Raw genomic sequence first — 19,584 nt, 5'->3', positions numbered from 1 at the left:
CCCATCTCAAGGACAGCAGTATCGTAATAAGCCTTTTATAGCCACAGAACTCTCCCATAGTTACCGACCACACCAACCATAAATCTGGAAAACAGAACTACACCCGTAACACTCGAAACTATGTGGAAGTTTTACTGAAAATAAAGGTCCATTATGTTTGTTATTACTGGTCAATTAAAAATCATTGAATTTCCTTGATGTTTGCCAAAGCTTTTATGCGTGTCGCTGATGGCTTGTCCGTACATACTGTAATGTCCCTGGAATTGTTTCTTATTTGATATAAAATATAATAATTGATTTATTCCATGTAAGAAAAGCATCATAATTTGAAAAACAACAGTTTTCTTTTTGTGGTTGTTGAGTTGCATTTAAGTTGTTTTAGTTTTTATCTTGCTGCAAAATACTGTACACTGCCCCCTGGATAGCATAGAGATCTAGTGAAGTAAATAAAAACAAACCTTGCATCAATTTGAGCAAGAGTACCAAAATAATGTGCAACTCAAAGGAAACAGGAACCAACCAAAATATTTCTTGGAGCTGTATAATTGTCATGGTGAAACAGGCTGTACTGTATAGTAAGTTTGATTTCATGTTAAGAAAGTATGCTTCTCAATACACCCTGAAAACCCCAAATTAGATTTAGTTTTCAAGTAGCTTCAAGTGGATATTGTTAAGATAAGCAATATTTTTGAATGAGCTTACAGCATTTTGTTACACAATCAACACACTCCCATATCAATACGATTTATGCAAATGAGTGCACATGATTCCTTTCCCCTGATGTATTGCTGACTGTAATATAAGTCCCATAATGATTTCTGGAAATTGCTTATTGCCACCTGCGTCATGTACCTTTGACCTCCAGATGACTGCTTCATCTTGTGGACAGATTGCAAAGGGCCATCGCCTCCGGAGACATTCCTAACACGAGACGCGGTTAAATAACTCAGCCTTTAGGCCCACCTTTGTCCCGTCAAAGTCTCTGCGTAGAGAGGAAGAGGGGGAAGGAGGAGGAGGAGTTGGAGGAAGACAGGTTAAAGAAACATTAGTTTACAGCCAAGCAGTGACAGGTGAGCTCCTCCTTTGCACTGGGACACTGATCAGAGACGAGCTGGTGAGTTTGATTTCAAAACACTACTAATCACTACTACTATTGTATATAGTTTTACCTTTACAATCACATATAATATAATTCCAATTATTTTCAGATTGCTAGAAATATTAAGGGTTATTACACTATAAGCAGTCTAGGAAGACAAATAACAACCATTTATTGTTTGTATATTTTTAAGTTGATCATTTTATCACTTAAGGTTTCTTGAAAACAGGAAAAGTTAACATTTTGGTAGAGCTAGCACAGACGTGATAAGGGGTTGCATGTACAGTACAGTAGACATTACTTGCCAACAAGTTTGGAAACTAGCAGTACAATATACTTTCTTCTGCTGTTAGCATAGTGGATCAGTGAGAAGACGTTCATGAGGACAATATAGTTGGGTGTATTTCTATGATGTATTTCTGATAGTGGATCTGTTAACTTTATAATCTCCAAAGTGCCCGCTTGTTGGTGCTCCTTTAAAAGCATCATTATGTCATTATGCACTCGTCACATGCAGGTTAAAGGTAGCTGGAGACGACAACCGACACAAAAGTTGGAAACCTTAACATTTGAAAACAATTCCAACTACAAATTATTTGGGTCTATATTTGTTGGGAGAATTTGACGTGTCAGTAATCAGGAAGAGCTGTATAACACTAATAGGACAAACAGTATCTCACATTAACTATGTCTAGAAGGCACATAAACACATTTTATGAGCTTCCTTTATATATTTCAATAAAATCACTGCACTCACAATCCTTACCATGTATTTAAAGTCCAGGCTGTCTTTTTAAAGAGAGTTGTCACAAAGCAGTCAGCTGTGCCTGCTTTTAACCATTAACTGCCAGTGGAGCGCAAGGACATGGAAGATTAACTTTTCATCTGAAGCCTTCAGCACTTCTCTGGCCTCTTAAGGTTAGGGTTGTTTGTCTATTCATGAGGAATTCTAAAGTGTGACAATAGTGACAGCAAAGGATTAGTGTGCTCAAGGTAGTTTAAGAAACCATTAACTGCAGCTACTCCTTTAATAAAAGGCTAAATTAATAACAGTTGAACTTTCTTGTTTACTTCTATCTAATTTTCTTTGTGTATCACTCCATACCAGCACATTGTGTGATAGAGGGCATGACACGATTTAATTTGTGAATGTGTGTGTATGTTTAAACCTTCTCCTCCATTAGGACATGGCCGGGTACAAGCCGAGTGTGATATCTCTGACCAAGAGGCAGGGTCATACATTTGGCTTCTACTTGAGGGTGGAGCATGGTGAGGAGGGGCACCTGATCCGCTGCCTGGAAATGGGAGGTCCAGCTGAACTGGCCGGCATGAAAGATGGAGGTCGCATCCTGCGGGTCAATGGAACATTTGTTGATGAACTGTCCCATTCAGAGGTAAGTCGGTTGAGGAACTACCACAGTGTATTACATTTTTAATAATAACTCCTGATATGGAGCCCAGAAAATGACAAAAAGCAGGAAAAGGTTATTAAATAGGGTATATAGTACCAAGGAAATATAGTAAAATAAGGATTTAAACATTTTCTTAACCATCAATCAGAGTAATACAATAAGAGTTAAATTAGAATAGGCCTAAAACATGTTTCTGTCTTGGCATTAAGCTATTGTATGTTTCCCTATATAACATGTCCTTACCCTGTTTCAAATGTCCTGCTTATGAGAACTAGATGGGTATATCCATTGTAGCAGGCAAGAAAGCCAGCTAACTAAAACTACATAAACCTTTTTGAATAAGAAGTCAGGTGCATTTGACATTATGAGAAGAGACACTAGATTACACACAGAATGTCAAGGATCCGTTGAATAATCAAAAACGTGTTTTTCCTCAATGAAGACAAGAGACATGCACATGCACTTCAAGATTATGATATGAAAATAGAGATAATAAATAATGGATACATTGGAAAATGTGTATCAAAACTAGATATAGGCCTACCTAGATTCAGAATATATTCATCTACTAATGTTGGTAAATAACAAACAACCTATTGGGACGTTAAAGAAGAGTTCTAAAGTTTACATTTTGTCTTGAAATTTTTTTTATTTGAATAATTAAACCCAGTGCTGGAATTGGGCCGGTACTCACCGGTACGCAGTACCGGCACTTCTGGTTCTGACCCATGGAGTACCGGCACTTCTTGCTCAGTACCGGCATGCTGGCGGTACTCCGGTACTCATGCACCGTGCCAGTACTCAACACTCTCCCGCCGTTCTTATTATACATCCATATATATATATACAGCCGCCCGGTACTCAGTAGATGCGTCATGAGGTGCCGAACGGACATTCTCATCGCTCTAACCGCTGGAGTTTCACAGCGGCTGTCAGCTGTTTACTCCTGTCATTCAAACAGAACGTGCTGGAGAGGGGGCGGGGCTTATCTTCTCCATGTAAATACTGTGGTGGAAACGACTATGTCAAAATTAACCTATTTGACCGTGATTTAATAGTAATACACGTTTCAAAATAATAATAATAATAATGCCGAAGTAACAACATACTGAAAACTGTTAGTAAAACCATGTTTTAATGCTTTACAATTTACATACCTAGATGCACGTGTGTTGTGTTTATGCAGTGCAACTCCCACCCAGTGGGTGGCTATGTAGAGTGATAGAACAGAGCAGGCACGCCCCCGAGAGAAGGAAAGCAAGTCACGTCACAAATTAGCATTTCTAAAATGTTAGCGTGGATTAATAAAAGTGCAAAAAGACAGCGGTTGTCGCCGGAAGAAACTTCAAATACAGAGAATGCTGTGCCTGTGTTGGAAATTGTGTCTGATGGGGAGCTTTCTTTGGTTGATCCTCCTGCTCCAAGTTCTAGTGCATTAGCATTAGCACTAGCTCCGCCGCCTCCTCCAGAGCCTCTAACTTTAGCTGCTGCTGGCGCAACTGCCACCACCAACACCGGGCAAAGCGATGCACCTGACTGCTGGACAACGGACCAGGTGCAATATTTTTGCAAGACCAATGCATGGCTCCTTCTTAAAGATAAGAAGCTAGGATGTCGGATATGCAGAGATGTCAAATCTTTGGGAATACACACTGGACAAGGACTGAAACTGTCAACTGAATGGGGTGAGTGTGCAGTGTCTCCTTTCGGTGTTGACAAGGGCAAACAACAAGCTAGCCTGAGAAAAAAAATCAAAGAACATAAAGAATCACAAGCCCATGTAAAAGCTGCTGACATCCTTACATCTGCTTCACGTGAAACTATTCAACATCAAGTGCAGTCTATGCATACATCTGAATTAGACACCACTATCAGAGTTTTTCGAACGGCATATAAAATTGGCAAACATAGCCGGCCATTCACAGACATGCCAATTGATTTGAATGTACAGAAACTGAATGGACTGAACGTGGGCAGGGTTTTGCACTCCAATAAAACCTGTGGCGAAATCATCGACCACATAGCTCATGAGCTGAAGAAAAAAATGGCAAAAGACATTACAGAAAACCAAAGAAAACTCTGTGTTTTGGTCGATGAATCTACCACTATTAGTGGTAAAACGATGCTTGTTGTGTGTCTACGCTCAGCATTAGCTGATGCTGAGCCCGAAACGTTTTTTTGGGAGCTGATCGAGTTGGATGGAACAACGGCTGATGACATCACAAAGGCGTTAATGGGGTGTCTTGGAAGAGATTTTAACGAGGACTTTTTAGGTCAGTGTTTCGTTTATTTTGCATGTGATGGGGCTTCAGTCATGCTAGGGAAGAGAACAGGCGTTGCTACCCAGTTGTGTAGTAAATTCCCAAGCCTGTTTGTGTGGCACTGCTCCAATCATCGTCTAGAGCTGGCAGTTGGGGATGTGGTCAAGGAGGTCTCAGGGCTCAATCATTTCCAGATCTTTTTTGACAAACTCTATTCCTTGTTCCATGCCTCCCCCAAAAATCAGAGGCAGTTAGCGCAGTGTGCGCAAGCAGTCGGACAGCGTCTCCTGGTGATAGGGCGTGTTTTGTCCATCCGCTGGGTGGCTTCAAGTGAAAGGAGCGTCAGAGCAGTCTGGGAAAACTACCGAGTGCTTCATGATCACTTCACAAATGCTGCAAACGACACGAGCAGGGATTCCAGAGACAGAGCAAAGTACAAGGGCCTGGATGATGTGCTCACATCTGCAACGTTTGTCAGCAATCTGGGACTGATGTACGATGCGCTCACAGAGCTCAGCGACCTCTCTCGGCAACTCCAAAAAAGAGAGATGACACTGCCTACAGCAGATAGGCTCTTAACTCGAGAAATACGAGTTTTTGAATCCATGGTCACCATGCCTGGCGCACACATGACTACAGTTCATACAGCTCTAGCTGAGAAGTCCTTCAAGGGTGTTGCCCTGCGTGAGAATGGCAGGCTTGTACAGATTTATGCAGGTCAGTTTTTCCGCAGTATGGTAGAGAATCTGAGACACAGAATGACTTCCACAACCTCCTCTCATGTCAGCACAAGAGAAATCCCATTACATGGCCGGGAGGCCCGGGACAATCAGCTAATCCAGGACATGAAAGTTATCCATCCTGGAAGTTGGCCTGAAGAGGAGTTAGACGTACAGTATGGGGACGTAGAGGTGCTACGTTTGTGCGAAGTGCTGAAAGTGGACAGAAGAGAGACTGTTCAGGGCTTTCGCGAATACAAGGAAACCAGGGCATCCCGTACACCTGCTGCCATGGAGCCTCTACTGAAAGCAGTCCGAACCATCGCTGTCTCCACTAGTGAGTGTGAGCGGGCATTCAGCTGCATGAACGATATCCTTACTGCAAAAAGGAATGCTCTCTCTGTCAGCCGACTGTCCAGCCTGGTTTTCATTAAATGTAATGGGCCATCACTAGGACAGTTCAATCCGGAACAGTATGTGAGGTCCTGGCTGGCAAAGGGAAGGAGAAGTGCTGATGAAAGAGCCTGTCCAGCTCCAGCCCCTGATACTGATGTCCCCAAGGCCTTCTGGAGCCTTTTCTAACAATGTGAAGTATATTGCAAAGCAGCTCACCCAGTGAGAAGACTTTTGGCATAATGTGCCGATTTGTACAGATCCTGGAGATAGAAGGACTTCAGACCAACCAGGGAGTTATCTGATCAGCTTGGTGTTCAATGTAACTCTTTACCATGGCTCAGACTTTGTTACTTGCAGTTACAGTTTCTCATTTTAGATTGTGCAAATTTTGCATTTGTTTTTACATGTTCTTTGTTCATGCTCTTTATCATTTTTCTGAGTTGGAAAGTTAGATTGCATCATAGTTTACTTTATACATATTTGTATTCTTCAGTGGTGAAGTATATTGCAAAGCAGCTCAGCCATGTGAGAAGACTTTTGGCACTTTTTCGTTTTTCGTTTTCTGAGTTGGAAAGTTAGATTGCATTCAAAATGTACAGAAATACTTAATTTTGTTAAAGCTTTTTATAAAAAATGCTTCTGACCAGAGCTTTGTTTCCTTGTCATTAATGTTGAACACCACCAGAGGGGCTCTCACCTGAAAGGTCTCTGCTTCATGTGTCTTCAGCAGAAGATCTAGACTTTGATTGCTATATTTTCAGTTAATATTGACCTTACTGAGCTTTAGCCATATCCGCTGCCTATCATAAAAAATGTTAAGTACAGTGAACCTTTCTAAAATATACAGTAGTAAAGAGACAAACCCACCAGCATTATAGTAGCCAAATTCTTGTTTGTGGGCTGTATATATAAAATTGACTTGAAAAAGTTGCTGATTTTAGAGTACTGGCACCTTTTTCATTCCAATTCAAGCACTGATTAAACCAACAGTATTATGTAAAAGTTAATCACGGTTGTTTACCTGTCCTTTTACAACATATTTTGGTTGGTGTCCATATGATGGCATCATGTTTGGACAGGTATCCTTCTTAAGACGTTCTTCTGCTGTTTGTGTTTCCCTGGGACAGGTGGTGGACATGGTGAGAAACAGCGGACCAACAGTCACATTCCACATCCTGGATGAAGCCTCCTATGTGCAAGCTAAAGCACAGGAAGTGAACCTGTCCAACCCTCAGAGCACACCAGTGGCCAATGGGGTTTCCAAACAGGATCTAAAACCCAAACTGTGCTACCTGGTGAAGTCCAGCTCAGGCTATGGGTTTTCCATTCGGTCAGAAAAAAGTGAGCTTAGCAGGCAGAGTTAGGGGATCACAATTTAGGACCAAAAGAGGACGGTTAAATGTATACCAATGTGGGGTGGAGTTGGTTGAATAGAAAATGTATGAAGCATATATAGCAGGGGTGTCCAAACCAGGGCCACAAACAGAAAAATATACGAAGGGCTGTGCCACTTATAGAGATGAGGTATATTGCCTCGTAAGTTAAGTTATAAGCTAGCAACATGTAGGTAAATTAGGCTTGATACATGAATATGCTTTAAGAAAAAACAGCCTACATCACAGCTCTCTATAGGGTTTCATTTATCTTGTTGGCAACTCATCCCTTAAAACAGAAGCCTCAGAGTGATTATATTAAGAGGAAATATGAAGGGTCTATTTCATGCTTGTTATGTAAATAAGTTATTGGGCTTATTTTTATCTAAGATGTGTTAGAAAAAAATGTCAACATGAATTGACTGAATTTATTTGAAAAGTGGGCTTATTAACACATGAATACTGTGTAATATATTTTTAACATATATATTTAAGAAGTACAATATAAGAAAAGCACAAGTTTCATTGGTGGGCCATATTTCATTATACTTTTTGAATTTGCTGAGGGCTGCTTCAAAATGGCCCGCGGGCCGCATTTGGCCCCCCGGGCTGTAGTTTGGACACCCCTGATGTATAGGTTGTAATTATTGGGTTTATTGATGGTCAATTAACCTTTTTCCAATTTCTAATACTGTATCAATCAGAAACATGTGTTTGATAAGAACCTTTTAGTTTTCCAGATTGTGAGATCTGAAATGTGTTATATTATATACTCCTCCATTATGACATGGTACTACACAAAGGTCTTAAACTCATCAGACAGAGTTTTGCTGACGTCGAATGGGTTTAACCTTGCGACAAAAGTCCATACTTCCAGACTGGCAATATCACTGTTAGGTGTGGTTTCAGGTGCAAAAGAACACATTTCTGATTACAACCAACCGCACCCAAGGAGATGCGGACTTCAATTTCAGGCTTATAGGACATTGTATTCTTGCAAAAACCATAGTCAACATTTTTGTAATGGGTTTAGGATCTACTTGCTGGTTGTCTTTTTCAATACACCCTGATTTGTTTTTGAAATGACCATAGAGCAGTGTATGCTTCAGGGAATGGCTACCTTGTGATTGAAAGATCAGTATCACAGGTTTTGACCAGTGGGTGTGTTTGGTTTTCATCTTACAAATGTAACCCTTTCAAAGTGTGTTTTCAGTTCCATAAGGTTCATTGCAAGCTCCACCCTTTAGTGTCACTTCTGATTCCAAATTAACAAGTTTGCGGCCTCCCAAAACATCTGAAAAGGTTTCAGATTGAAGGTCCAAAGTGAGAGGGAGGGTTGGAGCAATTAAAAGCAAAGCAAGTGCCATATTAGAGTTGGATGAAACCCAACTGCCAAGAGATTAGCAAAGCCTGGGGACCTTAGTGTCCTTATTAAGAGCTCATGACTTAAAAATATGAGTTTCTGCGTTATTAAGGGGTGTCTTATTAGATACTATAGTATCTAGTATATAGTAGGTACTATAGTTGTAACCAGCCTGGAGATGACTGTGTCTGTAACATCAGCTGAAATATCTGTATTTTTTTCATACCTTCCATAACATCCTCCAGGTGAGCCGGGTCTGTTCATGACAGAGGTGATGCAAGGAAGTGTGGCTGACAGGGCGGGGGTCAACGTCAAAGACCGCCTGCTGGAGGTCAACGGGGAGAGTGTGGAAGGCGCCACACACGAGCAAGTAGTGGAGAAGATCAAGCTGTCCGGCGGCAGCATCATGTTCCTGCTGGTGGACGAGGAAACAGACAGGCAATACCAGAACAAGAAGATAGGAGCGTGGTTAGCCACAGCCAAGCACCTCCCTCACCAGCCACGCATCGCCGACATCACCAAAGGACCAGATGGCTATGGCTTCCTGCTCAAGGAGGACGTTAACCAAAAATGCAAGGCCATTTATATTACACATAACTGGTATTTTAACGCAGAGAGAAGTCCGGCTTCTAACAGTGTGCTCCTTAACTCAATGCAGGCCACTTCCTGAGGGACATAGACAGAGGCAGCCCAGCAGAGAGGGCAGGTGTGAAGGAAATGGACCGACTAGTAGCTGTGGACGGAAGGGAGGTGGAAGAATGCAACCATGGGCAGGTGGTGGACATGATCAGGCAGAGTGGAAACAAATGCTGCTTTCTAGTGGTGGATAAAGCCACAGACCAAATGTATAAGCAGGTGAGTCGGTGGAAAACAATATGCTAGACATGATAAAAGTGTGATGTATCACAACATGTAGGCTACGTCAACAATTTGCACCTATAAAACAAGCATACAGTATTGTATCCAGTACTTCCACCCATGTTCACTTTGTATAACTCTAATTAGATTCTGACAGTTTGCAAAAAGTTATTGTTTCAAAGTAAAAGCACAACAAAAGTCAGCTTTACATTGCTAAGTTTATATTTCTGGCAGTATAAGGATTTGGGCAAGTCTTCTACCGCTCATTTGTGTACATTTTTAAGCTCCATAACTAGAAAAGTGTAATTTGAATAAATATACCCTATTTTTAAAGGTATTTAAGTGGTATTAACGTGATTTAAAATGGGAATTTAGGTTGAAAAGTTCAGCCTCTAAGGGTATAAAATGGTAGTTAGGATATGCTTTGTCAAAGTTAAGAATATAAGGGAACCCTTGGTAAATATAACATCATTGTTGTGTCCCTCACAGGGGAAAGTGTCTCCTATGCTCTTCTTGGAGGAAACGGGAGATTCAAGCTCACCTCCGAGTTACACAGAAGCCCTGAATTTACCTGATCCTGTGCGGCCCTCCACATATGTTCAGGCGAAGGAGGAGGAGCTCAAGCCTAAACTGTGTAGGATGGAGAAAACCCCGGCTGGCTACGGCTTCCACCTGAACGGCATCGTGGGGGTGTCTGGACAATTCATCAAGGATGTAAGAATTAAAGTAATGCCCGCGATTTAATCTTTTCAAATGCAGATCAAAGTGGTGACGCACTGTGTTTCAGGTGGTTAGCGGTGGAGCGGCTGACAGGGCGGGTCTGCAGGAGGACGACATGGTGGTGGAGGTGAACGGAGAGAATGTGGAGCAGAGCAGCCACGACGAGGTGGTGGCACTGATCCGCAGCAGTGGCAGCTCTCTGGAGATGCTGCTCGCTAACAAGAGCGTCTATGACCAACTCAAAGCTAAAGGAGTGTCCATCACACGCCTGCTCCTCGAGGAAACTTCTTATGCCCAGGTCCACACTGCAGACACTCCAGAGGAGGAAGAGAAACATGAAGAGAAGGCCAGACCTGAGAGCCCACCTGAACAAGTACGAGAGAGGGTGAGTGGGGATTCTCAGTACACCTCTTTGTTCCAGTCATATATCTTGACATGAATTTTCTAACAGATATTCCCCAAACAATAAATCCTAATAACTGAGTCGATCCTCTGACTGACTTAAAAAACACCATGGACTTAATACGTGTGTTTTTGAGTGAAATGTCTTCCCAAATATTGGATGTATATTTACATTTCGTAAAGATGCTTATGACCCCCTCAGGATGAATTGGAACAACTTCCCAGATGTTTCTTTTTCCCCATAATCGATTTCATCACAATTCTAATCTTATAAATACTTTGTTTTATGGCTTATTACCTCCTGCACAACTAATGAGCCTTAGCTATACTTTGTGTTTAGTGACAGTTAGCATGCAAACAAAATAGGCTATGAACATTGTAAATAGTTTATCTACAGATCTTCTTCCTTCCCATGTGTCCTGTGTTCAGTTTTGTAGGTGTACCAGGGACAGGTTAATTGCATGTATGTTGCTTCTATTTATTGGTAAATGTCTCAAATGTTGCTTCTCTTCTCTTCTAGGCTAAATCATCTTCATCTCAAGACAGTCTCGATGAGAGACTCTGAGAAGCCACCAAAAGGACACGCTCTCCGATTTGTCAATCTAATGTTGATCCAACGTTGTTTTAAACAATCAACTCTAGGGGCTTCACACATTGATATCACAGAAGGACAGTAAAGACTTTTGAAATTCATTGTCAATATCTCAACCATGTAAAAAGTGTTCTTGAATATCTTTTGTTCTTCCCATGATGCGAATAGTAGATCTAGCATTTTTGTTATTGAGCATGTGCAATGATCTTGCTAACGAGTAATGTCTGGCAAAACTTATGTTACCAAGATATCTAAGCTAACAATAATGTATTTTTTTCTCTGTGCAAAGATCTGCCTTTATTAATTTAATGTTGAAATAATTAAACATTATTGTTCTTAGTTCTACAATTAAATTAAATGAATCCGGGAGGTGTGTGGCGCAGTGGACAGATCCTTGGTCTGGGGATTAGATGGTCACAGGTTCAAACCCCAGTCCAGTCAGCATGTCGTTGTGTCCCTGGGCAAGACACTTCACCCCAAATTGCTCCTGTGGGGATTGTCCACAGTATTGAGTATGTAAGTCGCTTTGGATAAAAGCGTCTAACATGTCATGTAATGAATTACAATTTCCATGAACACAAATAAATGAACACAAACTATGTGAATTAAGTTTACTGGGTTTTTGTTTTTGTTTCCAATTATTGAATTACATATTTTCTGTCATGATGGAAGACCATGAGTTACATCATGATCTTTCCTTAGTCCATTTTCACCTCAGTAGGAGAGCAGCAGGGATGTGCCGTGAACAGAACAACTCCAGTGTGTTCAGACAAAAGCAAATATAATGAGAATTAAGGGGCACAGAGAGCAAAGTGTTTACATTCATATGTACGTTGAATTAACAATATTTGTTATGTTTTTTCCAAATTTGCTAGCAGCTAAATGCAATCACTAGTATCCAACAATTAGCCATTCCTGATTCAGGAACAGGCAGTCCAGATAATTATTTCCCATATATATATAAAAAACCCTGGTTTCTGGATATCCCCCAGGGTTCAGGGGTCACATCCAGAGATGCAGGCGATCAGAGGGACATTTGTTTCTCTGGGGCCTGCTTGTGAGCGAGATAAAGGAAGAGGATGCTGGACAAGGCGCTGACCAGGAAGATGACGTCAAACCAGCGGTGGTAGAAGTTGAACTGCAGCTCTCCCAGAACCTCCGTCACGATGGAGCGATACTCCAGCGGCATGCTCATACGCATCAGCAGGACAGATGATACAAAATACATCCCCTGGTGGAGTGAGACACACAGAGAGACCGTTTAGGTTGACCTGGTGTTTGTAGGATGTGCTCTGTTAAAAGATTACTATAAAGCAGCTCACTCACCATGATCTGAGCAAGGACAAGCACGATGACATTGGAGGACTTGCTGCTCGATATCGCATAGAAGAACTAAAATACCAAGAATAATTCAATGGTTGGTTAAAAAGTATCAATAAACACTCACACATGAGTTAGCCTCAAGATCTGTAGCCGTTCCAACATGTATGTATTTTACCTTAGTGAGGGTGATGAGTAAGCCACGGATAGACGTTACGATTATTATTCCCACCAAGATGAAGGAGATGTGTTGGGACCAAAACTTTACCTGAAAAGGGAGAAACAACCAAAGATTAGAAAAAAAACAAAGAAATGAAAAGAAAACAGTGTGTATAGACTATAGAGCATGTCATTCTGCATTCATCGTTAATTTGAATTTAAACGTACTCCCATACTATTTCAGTTGTAACTACAACACAATCAAATAACTGCCTACACAGAAAAAGATTCACAGCGATCAAGACCAGGATCACTGCAGCGGAAGGAGCAGAGATGATAATAAGCCAGCAATTATCTTTACAGGAGGTCATGCAGTGTGGCATGTGACTATTTCTGCAAATGTGTGTGTGTGCCTGTGTGTGTGTCTATGACTTACATCAAACTGGATGCCCAACCAGTTCACTGTAATTTCAATACCCCTCGTCACTGGATCCGTCTTTCCAACTCGATCAAACACAATGTTTATTGTGGCCTATGATGGACAGAAGATGAATTGTGAAAAGTGAATCAAGGTAAATTTGTAACTGCATTTTTAACGATAAAGATTATTTTGCGGATTGTGATTATGTATTAGTACTCACATTATTTACTTCCTGTGTGAGAGTGAGGGAAATACAACTTAGCTAGAATAGAATTGTTAATGTTCTCACCATGAAGATTTTCCAAACACAGTAGATGGAAAAGAAGTATCCGAGGAAATTGAAGTACTTCCCCTTGAAAGTCTTGGAGTACTCAATTCGCTCCTAAAGATAAGGAAAGGTGATGAATCATTCATTGCATGTAAGAGAGGTAATTAAAATGAGTCAGTATAGATAGAGGTGAGGTATGTGGCATAGCCCAGAGGTTAAAATCCTACATTTCAGTTTAGCAAAAGATATCAGGCTCTTATTTGTGTGGAAACCATTGAAATGACTGATATGGGCATTTTATCTGATCTGCATGAACCATGTGACAGACCAAGAGCAGAGCTGACAATACGCTGTCAAAGGTTTATCTTTAATGTATACATTTGATCTGGTCCTGTGATGTCATACTGAATGTGATGAAATATATATATATATATATATATATATATAGGAGCAATAAACCTGGCGGGGGAGGAGAAATTGTGCATTTATATTACAAAATGATTAAGTTATGCTTGCATAGTGTGTATAAAGTTTAGGTAGGTACTGTGTGGTTGAACTCGTAAGGCTTTGGAGTATTAAAGCCTCTTTTTGCTCATTATTGTGTAGGATTTTTACTGTATGGTTAGTAACTGCTGCAGGAAGCCCCTTTTAACAAACAGACCCAGATAATAAAAGAGACTAAACCAGACAGGAACAGCCATAAAAAAAGCTGGACTCGATGATTGATCATAGCCAATTGTGGGATATCAACTTAGCCCTAACAACTTTTTAGTAAATGGGATTTAAAGTAGCGGTTTTCAGTTGTTTTCTCTACCTTTAATGTATGCTTTTAACCCTGGCTCCCCTTACCAGTACCAACCACACTGCCTACTGTAATAATCTCCTGGGGGGGGGGAAGGCACAAACAACAAACATGTACAAGGTGCACAACAACTGGAGGGAAACTCCTGAAACTCCTGCTCCCTGGCTAAATGACGCACTGCGTGCTAATAGAACCGTCCTTCGGGCAGCAGAGCGGAAACGGTGGAAATCCAAACACCATGACGACCTCCTAACCTATCAGGCTCTCCTCTCCTCTTTCTCTGCTTCGATCTCTCAGGCAAAAAGCACTTTCTTTCAAGATAAGATCCAATCTTCCTATTCCAATCCCAAAAAACTATTTTCAATCTTTTCCACCCTCTTGGACCCTCCAAAAGCTCCTCCCCCCCTCCTCACTTCTGTCAAGTGACTTTGTTAACTCCTTTGAAAAAAAGGTTGATGATATTTGCTCTTCTTTTTCTGACTCACCTTTACTCACCGCTGGGTCACCAGACCCTCCTTCCACCAACACACTTACCTCCTTTTCCCCTCTCTCTCCAAGTGAGGTTCTTACCCTCATTACCTCTGCCCGTCCTACCACCTGTCCTCTGGACCCTATCCCTTCAAACCTCCTTCAGACTATCGCTCCTGAACTGCACACGGCTAAAGCAGCCTCCCTCTCCTCTGTCATCATCCTGTTGGACCTGTCTGCTGCATTCGACACGGTGAATCATCAGATCCTCCTTCGCACTCTCCAAAAACTTGGAGTTTCAGGCTCTGCACTTTCCCTCCTCACCTCATACCTCAAAGACCGTACCTACAGGGTAACTTGGAGAGGGTCCGAGTCCGACCCTTGCCAATTAACTACAGGGGTCCCTCAGGGCTCTGTTCTTGGTCCCCTCCTCTTTTCCCTGTACACAAACTCGCTTGGATCAGTCATTAGCCCGCATGGTTTTTCTTACCACTGCTACGCTGATGACACCCAATTAATTCTGTCCTTTCCCCGCTCAGAGACCCAGGTCGTCGCACGCATCTCTGCTTGTCTAGCTGACATCTCTCAGTGGATGTCTGCTCATCACCTCAAGCTCAACCTTGACAAGACTGAACTGCTTTTCCTTCCGGGAAAAGATTGTCCCACTCTTGACCTAACAATCAACATCGGCACCTCTGTTGTTTCCCCGACTCAGACTGCAAGGAATCTGGGTGTGACCCTAGATATCAACCTGTCCTTCACTGCAAACATCGCTGCTACAACCCGTTGCTGCAGATACACGCTTTACAACATCAGGAGGATATGTCCTCAGCTGACCCAGAAAGCAACGCAGGTTCTGGTCCAGGCTCTCGTCATCTCACGCCTAGACTACTGCAACTCCCTCCTGGCTGGTCTACCTGCATGTGCCATCGGACCTCTGCAGCTCATCCAGAATGCAGCGGCTCGTCTGGTCTTCAACCTTCCAACATTTTCCCACACCACTCCGCTCCTCCGCTCCCTTCACTGGCTTCCAGTAATTGCTAGAATCCACTTCAAGACACTGGTACTTGCTTACCATGCTGCGAATGGATCTGGCCCTTCCTACATCCAGGACATGGTTAAACCGTACACCCCAGCGCGTGCACTACGCTCTGCATCAGCCAAACGACTCGCTGCACCCTCGCTGCGAGGGGGACCCAAGTTCCCATCAGCAAAAACACGTGGGTTTGCTATCCTGGCTCCAAAATGGTGGAATGAGCTCCCCATTGAAATCAGGACAGCAGATAGCTTACACATCTTCTGGCGCAGACTGAATACTCATCTCTTTCGACTCCACTTAGAGCGATAGAATTACTAACAAAGAACTGCTAACAAAGCACTTATATACTAATAAAGGACTGGCTTATCTACAGCCAGTTGAGTAGCACTTGAAATGTTTGGCTCTATGAAACTTGATGTACTTATATGATTCTGTTTTCTTCAAGGTTGTGTCTTCCTGGTCGAATGTACTTATTGTGAGTCGCTTTGGATAAAAGCGTCAGCTAAATGCAATGTAATGTAATGTAATGGAAACACAAACACACAGCCACACCTGGACAAGGTCTACAGCTGGGAAACCTCTACACTGAAAACATGGAGAGAGATTGTTATGGAGATGAGTCTTGCTTGTCGATAAACGGCAACACGTATTATACTTTAATTGAGCCTTATGAAGGAGTTATAAAATAATAACAGCTACTTAATATGTATGTTATACAACAATTAAAGTAGGCTCAACTTGTAATACGTTTAGTTTATTGGCAATTATGGGTATCAAAAACAAGCTGCTTAACTCCTGAGCTTGCACTATTTTTATTGTTGTTTTTTATGTCCTGTAATTGCGTTGTTGAGGAACCTGCGACCAAAGTTTATAATTCATTACATAACTACACGATATTTGATATACTTTATTAATCCCCGTGGGGAAATTGTTTCTCTGCATTTGACCCATCCTAGTGTTAGGAGCAGTGTGCTGCCATTTTGAACGGCGACCGTAGTAGATATGACAATACACCATTTGAGTATTTGAATCTGTGGACAGAACACTGGCAAATCATCACCTGTTAGTTGATAATGGTAAACATGTAAGCAAACAGTAACTTCTCTTATCTTGCTTCTTTTTTTTTTAGCTTTTTCACTTTAAATAAATGCCTACTGCGGCCTTAGAACAAAACTTTCTTCAAGGTACATTTCTTACTTTGGTGGATTGAAGGTCCACAGTCTCCAGAAAGAGTTGCCGACTCAGCTCCTCTAGAGCATCAACCTCCTGCTGGATCAGAGAAAGATCTGGAGAGAGGAAGTCAAGGCTGACATCTACTAAACATTGCCGACAATAAGCACATACAAAAGCTTACAATGTATACTCTATGGTTATACTGAATATAAGTGTGAAGGATACTTTCGCTGCCTGGTGGTGTGGAGGTTACACTCTTGATCATGCCCCAGAATCCAGTCTGTTTGTTCTGGTCTTCCCCCCGCTGGTACATCTGCCTCCGTGTCATGGCAATTCTACACAGAACAAATACCAGTGGCAGAATCATTATTTTAATTTAAAAAATAATAATAATACATCCAAAAAAATGTACTTACCTTTTCTTCTTGCTTATAATCATGTCCATAGTCTGTAGCAGCCTTCTTTCCAGAGCAAGTATGTCACTGTCTGTTACATTTCTGTGAAAGTAACAAAGCAGGAAGCATCAAATAAAAGACAGCATGTGTCTTGATAACAGGAATATATTGTATACAAAATATTCTGATGCATTAGATGACTTCAATTAACAGGCTGTGAGTTACAGCTGCTAAAGATAAAGTCAGAGAAATCCCACAGTTGAGATTACCTGAGGAAATAGGACATGTATGTGTACGGACAGTTGACTGCACCAAAGCCAGACAACAGAGCCATGAGGGTGACTCCGATCACACCAACACGGCTGATCAGCTGCTCAATGGACAGGATGCCTGAACAGAATAAACACAACAGAGTGAAACCATGGGTCACTTGCTTTTCAACACATAGGCCTATCAAAATACGAAAAAGAGCATAAATGAGGCATAAAGGTACCCAGAGGAGAAGGATACACACTCACCATGTTTGGGACTAAGGATTGGGAATGGGTCTCCCAATTTCCAGAAGAAATACATGAAGGTGAACCAGACCATACAAGCGAACAGAAGCTTCTGTCTCTGCACTATAATAGAAATAAAGAAAATAGCTTTCTGTGACATAATGTGCGAGAAAACAAAATCTGGCAAATATAGTTGTTCATTTTATTGTTAGTTACAGTTTTTTTGTCTCAATACACAGCTAATCAGCTTTACTTACACAGACGTATGTTGCTAACAACAAAGTAACCAATGTAGAAAGGCACCACAAAGATAAGGACCAGCAGTATCACATACAGGTTGAGCTTCCAGTGAAAATATCTAGAGCTGTGGGAAACACATGAAGGTTATATTCTAAAAAAAAATATTTTTACATACAAAATAAACACATTTACAGTACACAGAAAATGTACTTACGTGCTACTCATGGCACCCAGGATCTCAAAGATGATAAGCTCAAACATGGTACATGAAAAGGCAAAAGTGATGGAGAAAACCACCTGGACAACATACTGTCGTATCTGCAAACAAACACAAAAACTGTCAGGACTTCTAGGCCTACAACTTTATCTGTGATGAGACAATGAAAATGCATTTGAGTGTTTCTCTCAATGGAATACTTATTATGCCAACACACATCCAGGATTACTACTTTACCTCATAATCTTTAAACAGCTGCCGCATAAAGAATAACCAGCCAAATCCAAAGAACAGCACCTGTGTGGGCATCAACGGGAATTAGTTGGAGGAAAGAGGGAGGTGGAAGATTATGTTATGTTATTAAGTTTATGAGTTACCATCAGACTTACAGAGTTTATGATACATTTTTTTTCCCACAAGGACAAGTTGAAATGTCACAGTAGGAAAAGCTCAGGGTTAAATAATAATATAGCTGAATTCAGTCATGTATTGCGCATACTGGCTCACTTTCATGACTTATTGGAACACTTGAATCAGAAGCAGATTTTTTTTATAAATGATTAATAGATTTTTGAAGAAAAATAATAATAAAAAAAATAAGAACTCAAATCCAATAAATATATTGTCTTATATGTCCAGTATAGTATAGTCCATGAAATGGAAGCTAACACAAATATATAACTATCCTTTTAAATGTATTTTTCTAATAAGAGCTAGATAGCACGGAGAAAGTGAAAGTAACAGTAATTTTGTGACGTGTATTGATGGTCATTATGTGAAACCCTTTAGGTAGATAAACCTAAAACTAACTTCACCGCGTTTTTTTATTTAGCTGAAAGATATTCAAACTTCGACAGGGCTCCACAAGAACAAGAAGCCTGCAGTTCAAGATAGTCACAAAGCTTAGAAAAACATCTAATATAACGTTAGCTAAAAATATGCGAAAGTATATTCTTGTTCAGCAAAATAAATACAATAAACAATGTGTTGACTTGACATACTCTTGATTACCTGTGAGGTGAACATGATGACTGAGTCCACCAGAAACGACATGATGATGTCGTCTGTAAAACAGCCTTTAATCCGCAATAAAAACGACCGTATACCTAAAGAAGGGTCGAGGACAGATTCAATTCATACTGAAGTGAGACACCAATCGGTCCTTAGATGTTTGAAATGTTGGTAATGTTGGCAATGAGCTCATTTTAGCAGCATTGTTGTTCAGCTGTCAAATTACAACGGTAGCCCATGTCAGTACGTCATCTAAATGAGTCCGACAAATCCACTTCCGTCGAAAAACTGTGACGCTTCATACTTTAAAAAAGAAAACTAAAATGCTCGGTTGTATTTTTGTTGTATACATTTTATGATGACATACTTAAACGATTTC

General features: G+C 41.1%; 2 protein-coding genes across 2 annotated transcripts; one reads left to right on the top strand and one right to left on the bottom strand.

The window, feature by feature from the left end:
* The first annotated feature begins 863 nt into the window (after positions 1-863).
* pdzk1 (PDZ domain containing 1) lies at positions 864-11,809 on the top strand. The gene is made up of 8 exons (XM_034200371.1): positions 864-1,114; positions 2,284-2,493; positions 7,015-7,228; positions 8,869-9,195; positions 9,282-9,478; positions 9,971-10,195; positions 10,269-10,586; positions 11,124-11,809. Exons 2-8 carry the CDS (start codon positions 2,287-2,289, stop codon positions 11,166-11,168), a joined length of 1,533 nt encoding a protein of 510 aa, XP_034056262.1. The 5' UTR covers positions 864-1,114; positions 2,284-2,286; the 3' UTR covers positions 11,169-11,809.
* si:ch73-390b10.2 (Golgi pH regulator) lies at positions 11,793-19,459 on the bottom strand. The gene is made up of 14 exons (XM_034200373.1): positions 19,206-19,459; positions 18,432-18,491; positions 18,192-18,295; positions 17,995-18,101; positions 17,759-17,860; positions 17,510-17,630; positions 17,262-17,342; positions 17,071-17,180; positions 16,870-16,958; positions 13,385-13,477; positions 13,111-13,206; positions 12,694-12,783; positions 12,522-12,587; positions 11,793-12,426 (listed from the first exon to the last, which is right to left on the bottom strand). Exons 1-14 carry the CDS (start codon positions 19,245-19,247, stop codon positions 12,220-12,222), a joined length of 1,368 nt encoding a protein of 455 aa, XP_034056264.1. The 5' UTR covers positions 19,248-19,459; the 3' UTR covers positions 11,793-12,219.
* Between the last annotated feature and the right edge of the window lie 125 nt (positions 19,460-19,584).

The sequence above is a fragment of the Gymnodraco acuticeps genome, unplaced genomic scaffold, assembly GCF_902827175.1.
Source record: "Gymnodraco acuticeps unplaced genomic scaffold, fGymAcu1.1, whole genome shotgun sequence".
Taxonomy (NCBI): Eukaryota; Metazoa; Chordata; class Actinopteri; order Perciformes; family Bathydraconidae; genus Gymnodraco; species Gymnodraco acuticeps.
This window is presented reverse-complemented; position numbering and strand designations above follow the sequence as displayed.

Bases quoted from the DNA above. Each gene is read 5' to 3' on its own strand.
- pdzk1 (XM_034200371.1), top strand. From the start codon at position 2,287: ATGGCCGGGTACAAGCCGAGTGTGATATCTCTGACCAAGAGGCAGGGT. The intron at 7,229-8,868 runs GTGAGCTTAGCA...AACATCCTCCAG, and splicing joins TTCCATTCGGTCAGAAAAAA to GTGAGCCGGGTCTGTTCATG. The intron at 9,479-9,970 runs GTGAGTCGGTGG...TGTCCCTCACAG, and splicing joins CAGACCAAATGTATAAGCAG to GGGAAAGTGTCTCCTATGCT.
- si:ch73-390b10.2 (XM_034200373.1), bottom strand. From the start codon at position 19,247: ATGTCGTTTCTGGTGGACTCAGTCATCATGTTCACCTCACAG. The intron at 18,296-18,431 runs GTAAAGTAGTAA...GTTTGTTTGCAG, and splicing joins AGCTGTTTAAAGATTATGAG to ATACGACAGTATGTTGTCCA. The intron at 17,343-17,509 runs GTAATCTCAACT...TTACTTTCACAG, and splicing joins TACATGTCCTATTTCCTCAG to AAATGTAACAGACAGTGACA.